A 13,946-nucleotide genomic window follows, 5' to 3' on the forward strand; every position below is an offset into this window, starting at 1 on the left:
TGAATCTGTAGACTTCTCTGCCACAGAAGGCAGTTGGAGGCCAATTCATTGGATGTTTTCAAGAGAGAGTTAGATTTTCCCCTTCTGCCTCAAGGAATCAAGGAAATGGGGAAAAGATTTTAGCCATGATCATATTGAATGGCGGTGCTGGCTTGAAGGGCTGAATGGCCTACTCCTGCACCTATTTTTCTATGTTTCTACAGCTGAAATACTGCATCCTTAGCAACATCCTGATAAAACTTCTCTGCCACCTCTCCTGTGTAATCACATCCATTCAATTCTGTGAAAACCAAATGTGGCCTAATTAATGTTTTATAAAGTTGTAAATTAACCTCTTTGCTCTTCTATTTCATGTCCTGCCTAATAACAGCAAGAAACCTCTATATTTTCTTAACTATCTTATCGAGTTTTGCAGGATTTGAATGCCTGGGTCCCTCCATGACTCAGTACCTCCAAGGGCCATAACATTCATCACGTATATCGCAGTTTTATCAGTCTCCAAAAATCCATCATATCAAACAAAGCAGAATTAAATTCCACCTATCATTGGTATATCCAGCCTTCAATACTGTTCAATACAATAATTTATAATCTGTTCTGTGCTGTAACCATTGTATCATTCTGAAATTCCGAAAGATAAATGGAGAATAAGTTCATAAGGTCATATGTTCTAGGAGCAGAATTGTGGCCATTCAGTCCATCAAGTCTGCTCCACCATTCAATCATGGCTGGTCTATCTTTCCCTCTCAACCCCATTCCCCTGCCTTCTCCCCAAATGCTCTGACACACTTATTAATAAAGAATCTGTCAATCTCCAACTGAAAAGTTTGTCGCAGATAGTTTCACAAACAGTATTACACTTGACCCTATTTTAAACTGATACACGAAGGAATAACTTCATCTTAAATGGGCATGTTTTCTGTTCATTTGCTGTGCACATTCATCTGATGAAATCCATGGTATTTGCACTGAAGTCTAGTAACAGCACATGCATGATGATCTAAATTTCTCTTTGGATTAAAATTGACTCATTTTACCATTGAATTTATTCACACATCTGTCTGCGAGAACACTGCTTCAAAACGTAAAGCTTCAAGCTTGTAAAAAATATCAGAGTCATCATATCTGAAAATGTTTCCCTTAAAGTGACAAGTAAACTCGGAACCGTTTGTTCATTTTAGAAAGAAATTATAGAAAAAATCAACTTCTACTTGCCTGTAACAACTTTTTTTTGATTTTGTGAGAATCAAATTATTTTCAGCTTTGAAAATTAAAATCCAAACTGACTCTTCAGACTTTAGATCTTGGATTTATATCTAGGCTGCTGTCACGCACAATTTATTAAGCATGAGTTGTTGAAGAGAACTTTAATTCTAAATTTGGTAAACTAATTAAAAGCTCCGGAAACCTAAGATACTGGAGAGCGTATTTTTTTAACTAAACGTTGTGGGATTTTTCTTGATTCAGTGAAGGATTAGATGCACCTCCAGTTTCTAAAATCGAATGGGCAAGATAATTAGGACACCAATTATTAGTAATCTATATACTAAAACTCTCGTTTGTTTGTTTGTTTGTGACTGAACTACAGCCAAAATGGTACCCAATAGCGCAACAATTTTAGGCCCACCTTACTCACCGTCATCCCTTCGGTGCTAATGGAGGAAGTTTCATTGAAATCGTTGTTATATATTTTTAATTATTCACATTTTAAAGTTTAAATCTATCTCCTAGGGAGAGTGGGGGGAGGGAGGGAGGGGCGTGGAGGGAGGGGTTGGGGATGGGAGGGGAGAGGAGGGATAAGAAGGGTTGAAGGGGAAGGAGTGGGGAGGGGGGGAGGGAGAGAGGGGAGGGGGCTGCACTAATGCAGGAGAGGTTTGAACCCAACGGGTCCACTTGGTCTAGTAATCTATAACTGAGGATGGTTTCATACAGCTTTCATTCACTCACTAGATGTGGGAATTATAGGAGATGTGGGAATTTACCACTCATGCTGAATAGCTATCTCAATTGCTAGAACATGAGACAATGTCTCAGCAAGACTCAAGGACTACATGGAAGGGTTCTTGAGGAAGGGGTTGGAAGCTTGGAGAGCTTTTTTGTTCATCCTGGCCCAACGATAAGTGATGGTGGGAAACTGTAACACTTTAAAAAAAAAAAGTATTTCCTGAATGTCTTCTGCTCTATTTCTATTTCAAGTATCAACAACGTCCCCATGCCTGGGGTGATATTGAAGCCCAATATCAATTGATCCTGGTAGGATTTGATCACAGCTAAGCAAGGATACCTGAAAGAACATTTTAATTGGGCATTCTTGACACCTTAAATTTAATACTATTGTCGCCATTAATGATGTAAGATCCAAATGGCTAACAATATAATTTCATTTATATGGATCTTGAACTGCTAAGGTACATCGGCACATAATGAAATTGGCCAATTTCATAACAACCACCGAGGCAACTCCACTTGCTGTTTAATGGTGACACCAAGATACCGTGCAGGATAATATCTCCAAACATTATTTCTGTTCTAGTCTTGACACTGAAATTATTTATAGATTATAACAAGCAAATCAACAAACTTTGAAGTGATGAATCTTTGCAGATAATATCATTCATTCAATTATCTTTTGATACATGAGGTGAATGTCAGTTTTGGACAATCGCTGCAATCCATAATTTGAGGCAAAATTATAAGTAAATAAAGTGATGAAGGACAACCATCTTGGATTTTTGTTGAAGGCATCATGTTCAATGAACTTAACAAAGTCTGTGGCAATTTTTCCATTTGGATAGGTTACAGTCTGCTGCTGGTTCTCATTACATGCCTCTCATACATAATATGTCTCTCAAACAAGTTAGAACATTCAGGTGCAATTATCAGGAATTTGGCTGAATGCTGGTTGATGAACAGGAAACAATGGTAATAGTCATGAGTATTGTACTAATTAGAGATGAATGAGAAATGGTGTACACAGATGCTCTATTTATATAAGATGTCAGGTTATATAAATAAGACACAAGGAACTGCAGATGTTGGAATCTTGAGCAAAAAACACATAGTGCTGGAGCAACTGCAGTTGTACAGGGCCCTAGTGAGACCTGGAGTACTGTGTGCAGTTTTGGTCTCCAAATTTGAGGAAGAATATTCTTGCTATTGAGGGCGTGCAGCGTAGGTTTACTAGGTTAATTCCCGGAATGGCGGGACTGTCATATGTTGAAAGACTGGAGCGACTAGCTTGTATACACTGGAATTTAGAAGGATGAGAGGGGATCTTATCGAAACGTATAAGATTATTAAGAGGTTGGACACGTTAGAGGCAAGAAACATGTTCCCAATGTTGGGGGAGTCCAGAACAAGGGGCCACAGTTTAAGAATAAGGGGTAGGCCATTTAGAACTGAGATGAGGAAAAACTTTTCAGTCAGAGAGTTGTCAATCTGTGGAATTCTCTGCCTCAGAAGGCAGTGGAGGCCAATTCTCTGAATGCATTCAAGAGAGCTAGATAGAGCTCTTAAGGATAGCGGAGTCAGGGGGTATGAGGAGAAGGCAGGAATGGGGTACTGATTGAGAATGATCAGCCATGATCACATAGAATGGCGGTGCTGGCTCAAAGGGCCGAATGGCCTCCTCCTGCACCTATTGTCTATTGTCTATTGTCTATAACTGTGTATAAAGTCATGAGAGGAATAAATCGGGTAGATGCACAGAATCTCTTGTCCAGAGCAGGAGAATCGAGGACCAGAGGACATAGGTTAAAGTTGAAGGGGAAAAGATTTAATAGGAATCGGAGGGGTAACTTTTTCACACAAAGGGTGGTGGGTGCATGGAACAAGTTGCCAGAGGAGGTAATTGAGGTTGGGACTGTCCCAATGTTTAAGAAACAGTTAGACAGGTACATGGATAGGACAAGTTTGGAGGGATATGGACCAAACACAGCCAGGTGGGACTAGTGTAGCTGGGACATGTTGGCCGGTGTGGGCAAATTGGGCCGAAGGGCCTGTTTCCACACTGTATCACTCTATGACTGTATGACTATAACTCAGCGGGTCAGGCAGCATCTGTGGAAGACATGGGTAGTCATTTAACACTATGCAGTTTGTTTAGGGAATTCGATAACTTACTGAAGGTTTGATAACAAGAGAGTGGGCAATAAGCTAAATGGTCAGAAAGATACAATCCTATTTAGATAAGAGTGAGGTATCTCATTTTGAAAAAAAGGAAGCAAAAGATTGTATCTTCAATTTAGAAAGACACTCAAGGAATGGAAGAAGTAAGGTTCAACAATATTTTAATATCAACCCGCAAACTTTCTGAAAGCATTGATGCAGATGGTAAAAGCTCTGAAAAAGACGAAGTGAATTCAGAACTTTATAATGAGACATGAGCGTAAAGTGATAATAGGGTACCGTTTTTGCCAGGCATCCTAGACCTGGTGTCTCTAGAACCACAGTTGCTTACAGTATAGTTTAGTTTAGAGATACAGCACGAAAATAGGCCCTTTAGCCCACTGTCCATTATAGAGATCTCTTCGAAAAATAGGAATTTAAATAATTTATTTAAAGTCAGCATAAAGTAAGCATAACTGTCCTAAGAGTTAACTATTAAATGTGGCACTAAAATTAAACGGTTGAAATAATAAACTGATACTTTAGACTACAGGTGTCAAACACAAGGCCCGCGGGCCGAATGCATCCCGCTACGTCATTTTATGTGGCCCGGGAAAGCTTAATTGTCATTGGTCGAATATCTTTTAAGTTACAGACATTTTTAACTTTCAAACTTTCATTTCTAAACACATTTTTCCAAGTGCTGTGCGTCTGACATCACCATGCACGGCACGGCCGCTCCTCACTCGCACAGACAAGATGGACGCCGTTAGCGGAGCTGCCCGCCCGCAATCACCGCCTCCCCTCCCCGCTCTCCCACACCCAGGGGACACTCCCGAGCAGGAGGGAGATGGTCGGACTGATGGTCCTCATCCTTCCCTTCCGTCTCTTCAACCCACGCACGACGCCCTCGAGTCCCCCCTTCCACCGATGGCAGCGTCGACGAGGGCCGCTGCCACCGATGGCCCATCGCGAACTTCAGTCTGTGCGCCTCCCGCAGCGCCTCTCTCCTCTCTCCCCCCGCTTCTCTCCCCTCCCGACGCTCCCAGACCGGCCCCGCCCGCCTCGAGTAGTCCCACCTCCGCTGCCCGACTCCAGTAGTCCGGGGCTCCCTCCTCCCTGCACGCTTGATAAGTGCCTTTCGCCGCCAACGGCTCCACGGAGGGGAGGGGAGTGGACGTGGGGCCGAGTGGTGGGAAGGAAGGGTGGGGGTAGGAGGAGGGGGGAGGAGAGAATGGGATTGGGGGGGGGGAGGAGGAGAGAGTGGGGGAAAGGGGGTGGTGGGGAAAGGGGGGGAGAGTGAGAGTGGGCGAGGAGAGAGTAGGGGAAGAGTGGGACTGGGGAGAGGGACAGCGGGGGTGGTTGGGGGAAGAGAGAGTGGGGGTGGGGGAAGGAGAACAGTGGGGGTCAGGGAAGAGGGGGGGTGGGAGGAGCAGAGAGTGGGGGTGGGAGGGAGAGTGGGACTGGGGAGGGGGGTGGTGGGGGGGAAGAGAGGGGGTGGTGGGGGGGGGAGAGAGTGGGGGTGGGGGAATGGGAACAGTGGGGGTCAGGGAAGAGTGGGGGGGAAGCAAAGGGAGAAGGTGGGTGGGGAAGGGGACAGTGAGAGTGAAAGAGGGAGGAGGGGGTGGGGGAGGAGGGAGAGGGGAAGAGGGAGGGGGTGAAGGAGGAGAGGGGGTGTGGGGGGAGGGGGTGGTGGTGGGGGGAAGAGAGAGTGGGGTGGGAGGGAAGGGGGGCTGTGAAGGTCATGGAAAAGGGGAGAATGGGGGGAGGGAGGGAAAGGTGGGTGATGGGGAAGGGGACAGTGAGAGTGAAAGGAGGGGGAGGGTGGGGGGAGGAGAGAGGGAGTGTGGGGGGAAGGGGGTGGTGGTGGGGGGAAGAGAGTGGGGGGTAGGGGGAAGGGGGACAGTGGGGGTGGAGGAGAGGGGGGGAGGGGGACGGTGAGAATGCAGGTGGGGCGAGTGGGTGGAGGGCAGGGGTGGGAGGGGGTGAGGAGAGAGTGGGGGAGGCGGGAGTGGGTGAGGGGTGGAGGAGAGAGTGGGGCTGGGGAGAGTAAGAGTGGGGCTGGGGAGGAGAGAATGGGGGGTGGGGGAGGAGAGAGTGGTGGATTGGGGGGTGGAGGAGAGTGTGAGTTGGGGTGGGAGGGAGAGTGCTACTGGGGAGGAGTGTGGGTGGGGAGGAGGGGTGGGGGGAGGGGACAGCAGGGGTGGGGGGGAGGAGGGGGTGTTGGTGGGGGATGAGAGTGTAGGGGTTGGGGAGAAAGGGGACAGTGGGGGTCAGGGAAGATGGGAGAGTGAGGGGTAGGGAGAGGAGGGATAAGGAGGATTGAGTGGGGGGTTGAGGATGCTACACCAATGCAGGAGAGGCTTTGGGTCCAAGGCTCCTCGGTCACACCCGCTCCCCTTCTTTTGAGGAGAATGATACTTAAGTACTGGACTGAGGGAAATGATGTCCTGCAAGATATTTGACCAAGAGTGGTCTTCCACTTATACAGTGGAAGAATATTCATCCAGTTAGATGACCAATACCTATTTTTCCACCAATACCAACAAGGGCAGTTTCACTGGCCCATTTATTTATTGCTCTATATGGACTTTGTATATATTATCTGCCATGCTTGCTAGTTTTTAGGGTGTTTTGAGAAGTTGGAAGCTGCTTTCCAATTAGGGACAGTTGCATGCTGCAAATCATTGTTCAATGGAAAGGGGTTGAATCAGAAAGGGCTTTTCATTCCCACAAGAAAATGCCCATTCCGTTACCCTGGCTAGATGTGAAGCCAGGTAAAATCGCAGTTTCCCTCATGGTCTTATTTTTCAAAAAACCATAACATTAGTACTAAATATAAATCCTTGTCAGCTTTATCTAGAATGAGATGCATTATTTTCACATGATTTCAACTTAAATCTGTGCATGCCATTTACTTATGCACTTCTAGACAGACATCTCTTGGACAAATGCAGTCAAGTTAACTTGCATCAAGGTGAATGCAATGAAGAGAATGAATCTATTGTCTGTAAATCAAGTGAGGTGCATAAAAGGTAGCCAATCTACTACACATCAATGTGAAGTATTAAAATCAGCTCCAAACCCCTTACTGTTTCGTCCTAGGTTGAGAATGTGTTAGTGCTCGTCACTGAGAGGATCTGGTTTTCATTGCGAATGATGCTAACACCAATTGACGTTAATATCTACAGAGCTAAGTCTAAGAATGGAGGACGGTGTTTACGAGAGAAGTTGGACAGGTTGGGACTGAACTTACCAGCTGGCAGACGGAAAGCAGCCAACGTCACCCTGCTAACCTCTCTGGTTGAAGGTAAGGTCCACATCCAGAGAATGATGATGCTAATGAATCATTCATGCCTCCTTACATTTTGAAGGATTTTACTCTGGCATACATTAGGGTCTCTTGACATGGACCAAGTTGGTAAAACTGTTTCATTGGAACTCAGGAAGCACCCCAAAAGTCACAAGTTCCAAAATCTTAAATTCTTTCAGGACCTTTGCCACTACAGATATACATTATTCTTATCATTCATTGAACATCAATTGATGCACTTCCTGTAATAAGTGGTGATAAAGTCATACTTTAAAATATCTGTTGAGGAAAAAAAACAGTCGACTTACGCAACAGAGTAATCAGATCATAGGAATAAATAATTGTCCCTTTTTTAACCAATTATGGTTTCCTGATCTCCAGCATTCACAATCTCCAGCCTCTATATTTCACTCAATCTTCACATCCTACTTCCCAGGCCTGACCTACATGCTTCAGTACAGTTTGGGCATTTGGCCAAATCACATCCAACTTACAGAGATTTTAGAGCATTTTATTTCCCACTAATATTCATAGCTAATGACGATAAACAAGAAAGGCAAGTAAAAACTAAATAAATATATGGCCTGCAGCCAACAGATTTACAGAGCAAATCTGAGAAAATGTTGACTTAATAGAAATGAAGTCAACGTAGCGTTGTACGTTTGTACGTTTGTAGTTTGTACGTTCTCCCCGTGACCTGCGTGGGTTTTCTCCGAGATCTTCGGTCTCCTCCCACACTCCGAAGACGTACAGGTATGTAGGTTAATTGGCTGGGTAAATGTAAAAATTGTCCCTAGTGGGTGTAGGATAGTGTTAATGTACGGGGATCACTGGGCGGCACGGACTTGGAGGGCCGAAAAGGCCTGTTTCCGGCTGTATATATATGATATGATATGATATGAATATAAAGGGAAAATAGTCATCACCAACCCCCAGAGGTCAAAATTCACCATACCTTTATGAAGATTAAGACAATCAGTTCCTTGTTTACTCGCTTTAAAGATTACTGTTTGTAATGGCTCAATGGGTATAACCTACATTTCGCTGATTTACAGTATGACGAAGAGACAGACACCTAGTTAAATATCTGTTCGGTGTTGAGTTGGAAATCTTTCAGCTGGCATGGTGATGGGTTGCTACATTGGCACCATGTGCTCCAGAGTTATGTTCCTAACTGCTACCCAATCAATCCTCCTGATAAGTATATCTATATTTGTGGCTGATTGATGAGAACAAAATTGGATTTGACTTTGATGTTCCGTCTGCCATATGACTGCATCTGTTAAAGTTCATTTATGACACGATAGAACTTTATGTAAAGAAAGTAGACGCAAAATGCTGGAGTAACTCAGCAGGATAGGCAGCACCTCTGGAGAGAAGGAGTGGGTGACGTTTTGGGTCAAGACCCTTTTTCAGAACTTTATTTCTCCCAGGAGGGAAATTGGTCTGCCGGCAGTCATAAAACACAACAAGATACATGAAACATAAAATAAAGTGACGAGTGTAACGTCCAGGATTGGAATGTGCAAAGATTGGGGAGCAGGGTGGAGGGAAGGTGAGTCAGTCTCCCCCATGACAGAAGGGGGAGGGGTTTCTACAGTTTGATAGCCACAGGGAAAAAAATGATCTCCTGTGGCGTTCTGTGCTGCATCTTGGTGGGATAATCTTGGCACGCAGAATGCACAAGAGTCCAAAGAATGACTGCAGAATTACAGAGGGACACAGGCATCACAATCAGCCTATCATACCCACTGCAAACCTACAATGTCCCTCCATTCTTTCAGAGATGAGTGAAGGTCATTTTCTCGCAGCATTACCTCAATAAAGAGCAGGCAGGTGCTCCCCGATATCTTATTACCAAAATTTTAAAAATAGCTTTTCTGGATCTTAAATCGTTGCAGTTTGTGGGAGCATGCTGAGTACAAAATGGCTATCACATTTTCCAATGGTTATTATCAAAGGAACGACAGTTGAAAAGTACTTAATTGTAGGTTAAACACGATGGGATTTCCTGAGGTTGTGGAAAGAGCTACCATTATGCTAAATGGACATTGTTAGCAGTTTTTATATAAAGCATTTAACAACTTTCTTTTTTATGGTTGTTGCTTACACTGGTGTTACTGCATAATTAGGAAACTGATGATTACTGCAAAAATATTCTTTGCTTATTTCTTCAGAGACAACCGTGTTCAATGATAGCATTTCACTTCAGAATCCTAAAGTTGTGGGTTTGACCCCCACTCACACCTCTGTACAAATCAGGTTGTGTGTTTAATCCCAGATGCATGGCACGGTGGCGCAGCAGTAGAGTTGCGCCTTACAGCGCCAGAGACCTGGGTTCCATCCTGACAATGGGTGCTGTCTGCACGGAGTTTGTGCGTTGTCCCCATGAACATATGGGTTTTGCTCGGGTGGTCCAGTTTCCTCCCATACTCCAAAGACATGCAGGTTTGAAGGATAACTGGCTTTGGTAGAAAGATTGCAAATTGTCCCAAGTGTACAGGATAGAACTAGTGTATGGGGTGATTGCTGATCAGCATGGACTCGATGGGCCGAAGGGCACGTTTCCACACTGTATCTCTAAACATAAACTAAACAAAGGTGGATGCCAAGTAGTTTGTGGGGAATATCACTATTCGGACAAAGCATTAACTGTGGCCCTATCGTGAATGTAAAAGATTCCAAGTCACCATTGAAAGAAGAGAAAGAGGATTGACCTAATATCCTGGTCAACATCCCTTAACAAACAGCATGTGAAATAGATTATCTGCTTAGTTGCCTGATTATTTTGAGTGGGATGTTAAAGTGGCAAATTTACAGATATTTAACATGAAAAAGAGTACGTATTTCAAAAAATAATGCAGAAGCAGCCTATACTTCAAACAAAGGTGAAGGGGGAACGATTTAATAGGAACCTAAGGGACAACATTTTACTCAAAGGGTGGTAGGTGTATGTAATGAACTGGCAGAGGTGGTAGTTGAGGCTGGTATTATCACAACATTTGACATTTGGACAGTTACAATACAATACAATATAACTTTATTGTCATTGTACAGGGGTACAACGAGATTGGGAATTACATGGATAGGATAGGTTTAGAGGGATATGGACCACACGTAGGCAGGTGGGAATAGTGTAGATAGAACATGTTGGTCGGCATGGGTAAGTTGGGCCAAAGGGTCTGTTTCAATGCTGTATAACTAATTAATTCTCATATGTTTTGTGATACAGAAGGAAGCCATTTCGCCTATCAGTAATACCGGCTCTCAGAGCAATCACGTTGATCTCATTTCCCCACATTTCCCTGTAACCTATTTTCTCTTATACACCCAACAACTACCTACTGATTCTTCTATCACCCATTCACATGAGGCGTAATTTGCAGGAGGCAATTAACTGAATAACAAACACATCTCTGGGTTATGGGACAAAACCAAAGTACCTCGGGGGAAACCTATGTTGAGAATGTGTAAACGCCATGCAGACAGCACCGGAGGTCAGGATTGATCATGGGTCACTGGAGTTGTGATGCAGCAGTAATACCTGAAGTGCCACTGTGCTGCCCAGTATCCCCTCTGGAGTGAAATGTTCACCGTAACTGTGTGCTCAATTTTCCTCCTTTTATAACAACTTGAATGTCTTTTAGTTGTGGTTCATCGACCAACACTGCAGAATGCCACCCTAACTAAAAGCACATGTTCTTTGCTGTAGATGAATTGCTGCAGCCAATCTGAAGCTGAAATGGTGTGAAATAACCTTGTGGCCTTGCTACACTTGCCTAAACTGAAGAAGCAATCTTCATTTCATCACTCGGTGCTTAGAAATGGCTTTCTCCTCAGTTACAAAGATCTGCATCTGACATTTACGTTTTGATAAAGAATTAGTAAAATCAATCTCTTTTTATATAAATTGTACTGTTCTCTGTTGCCTCCTCAGTGGTGATAATGTGGACTTGTCTTTTTGTCAGCGAAGGTTCCTGGGTGCGGATGTGTTTATTTTACTAGACGTTTTTCTAATGCAAGTTGGACCTACTGCTGCCATTTCTGCTTTCCCCTGCAGAACACTTCGTTTACCCTGCAGATTTCCCCTTGTTTACTCTGCACAAGCTGGAAGCTCTGAACTGAATTTCTGCAAATTGTGAAGCTTTAATACATTCCCCCTTCCTCCCTCCCATCAGAGATGTAGTTGTCTGCCAGCATACACTGTCGCGCTGAAAATGTTTCCATTGAAACCTGGTGATATGAGGCTTTGAGCATCACTTGTCAATGCTGAATAAAGTTAGTGCTGCCAATTGTCAGGTATTGAAACTGAGTATATAGCTAACTTCAATGAACAGCTACCAGTCTGGCTGCTACAAAATGGAATGTATATTCACAGAAAACTGTGCTGTGCAGTGGAAATATAATAGTAAATTATCATTTTTCAAGTTGAAAATCCTGGTTATTTATGGCTAGTTTCCTCTAGCAGTGCCTTCAGCTACCCTGACAATGCAGCTCCAATGTTTTCTAAGTAGACTTCAGATTGGGCGCCATATCTGAGGAAGAATGTGCTGGTATTGGAGAGGAGTTTTACAAGAAAGATCTCGGGGATGATTGGGTTAATTTATGTACTTGCTGGAGTTTAAATGGTTAATGAAAGGCCTGGATAGAATGGACATGGAAAGCTTTCCAGTAATGGGAGAGCCTATGACCAGTGGGAAAATCCTCAGAATGAAAGGAAGTACCTTTAGAATGGAGACGAGAAGGAATTTCTTTAGCCAGAGGGTGGTGAATCTATGAAATTCATTGCCACAGATGGCTGAGGTGGCCAAGTCATTGGGTGTCATTAAAGGGGAGTTTAGTCGGTACTTGATTAGTAAGGGGATCAAAGGTTACAGGGAGAAGGCAGGAAAATGGGGTGGAGAGGGAAAAATGGATCAGCTATGATCAAATGGCAGAGTAGTCTCAATGGGCCGAATGGCCTAATTCTGCTCCTCTGCCTTATGTTCTTACGGAGTCATCTTTTGGAAATAAAAGTAGTTTATTTTTTCACTTAGGTGAAGCCCTCCATTTGGCCCGGGATTTCGGCTACACCTGTGAGACAGAGTTTCCAGCCAAAGCAGTGGGGGAACAACTTGCCCGGCAGCATCTTGAGCCCAAAGAACAGGCACCAAGGAAAAAGATGATTCTAGCAACAAAGTAGGTAGTTTGCTTTGCTCTCTCTTTTTTTTTTAATGATAGGTTTTCTGTCCAAAAACATCCACTTTTCCTTGAAACTGCTGACTCTTGGTTCCATGTCGATCTCCATTTCTCCATTGGCTTAGAAATTGCTTGATCAGCTTAAAATCAGGATTGTGGGTCCTTCGAATACTGCTTTTGAAAGTACGTTGAGGTCTGTGCTCATAAACAGCACAGCAAAAATTGCTACTGGATCACATGAATAAAGCATGGTCAGTTTTCCCAATGTATTGCCACGTTATGCCTGTTCCGTGTGGCGTTCTCCTGTGATCCATTGTAAGCTCTTGCAATTGGCAGCATTTAGATTAATTGCTGAAACCTTCAAAACCAGCTCCTAATAGCTTCTTACACAATACAGCCAGCTCCTATCATAATACTAACAGCACTCCTTGAGTTAAAGGGATACGTTAATGATTTGAGGCTACTGTGTTGGGTGTTGTGTCTTTGGAATTTAGTGGAAAGAGAATGTTATGGAAGCATATTAGGGGGGTACGACAGGATAGATGTTGAGATGTTTCCAAGGGTAGGAGAATCTCAAATTAAGGGATATGGTGATAATATAAGTAATTGTTTGAAAGATCAGGAAACTGAGGATGATGAGAAACGGCCACAGAGAGGAGATGAGGCCATAGGGCAGATCAGCCATGATCATAACAAATGGTAGGGTAGGTTTGAGGAGCCGTGACCTATTCCTGCTCTTAGCTTGTTGTTTTCTTGGGGGTTTTTTTGAGGGGGGTTTCTCAGAGATTGTCCAGGATGCTTTGCCTGATGTCAACATACTCATCAAGTGGGCCTTTACATTATAATATCATAACAGGCATTGTATTTGTTCACCAGGGTAAAGCCCCAATAGTCATTTCCAAAAGACAGATCTTGGCCTGTTAGTTCCTCGATTTTACATACATTCAGTGAACTAGTGGCAATTTTTCCTGTGCTGTTTATGATTTCGGGTAGAGTTTCTGCTTTGAACACAAATTGCATCCAGAGTTTGCTATTTTACAAAAATACTGTGTCCACAAGCTGCCACTCAAACAATTGCACATTGGTAAAAGCAAAACCTAACATGAAGCAACAAAACATTGCAGTAGATATTTTTTTAGAACATAGAGCATAGAACAATAGACACAAAATGTAGGCGTAACTCAGCAGGGCAAGCAGCATCTCTGGAGAGACTGAAGTCAGAAGAAGGGTCTCGACCTGAAATGTCACCCATTCCTCTCCAGAGGTGCTGCCTATCCCGCTGAGTTACTCCAGCATTTTGTGTCAATCTTCAGTGTAAACCAGCATCTGCAATTCCTTCCTACATAGC

The 13,946-nt window shown here is 43.7% G+C and overlaps 1 protein-coding gene across 1 annotated transcript in view; it reads left to right on the top strand.

The window, feature by feature from the left end:
• The window catches only part of tfap2d (transcription factor AP-2 delta (activating enhancer binding protein 2 delta)), a 63,555-nt gene that overhangs the window by 30,100 nt on the left and 19,509 nt on the right, over positions 1–13,946 (top strand). Inside the window, exons 5-6 of the mRNA XM_078400068.1 lie at positions 7,299–7,417; positions 12,457–12,598. Coding sequence (XP_078256194.1) covers positions 7,299–7,417; positions 12,457–12,598 — 261 coding nt within the window. The remainder of the gene's footprint in view (positions 1–7,298; positions 7,418–12,456; positions 12,599–13,946) is intronic.

The sequence above is a fragment of the Rhinoraja longicauda genome, chromosome 5 (genome assembly GCF_053455715.1).
Source record: "Rhinoraja longicauda isolate Sanriku21f chromosome 5, sRhiLon1.1, whole genome shotgun sequence".
NCBI lineage: Eukaryota > Metazoa > Chordata > Chondrichthyes > Rajiformes > Arhynchobatidae > Rhinoraja > Rhinoraja longicauda.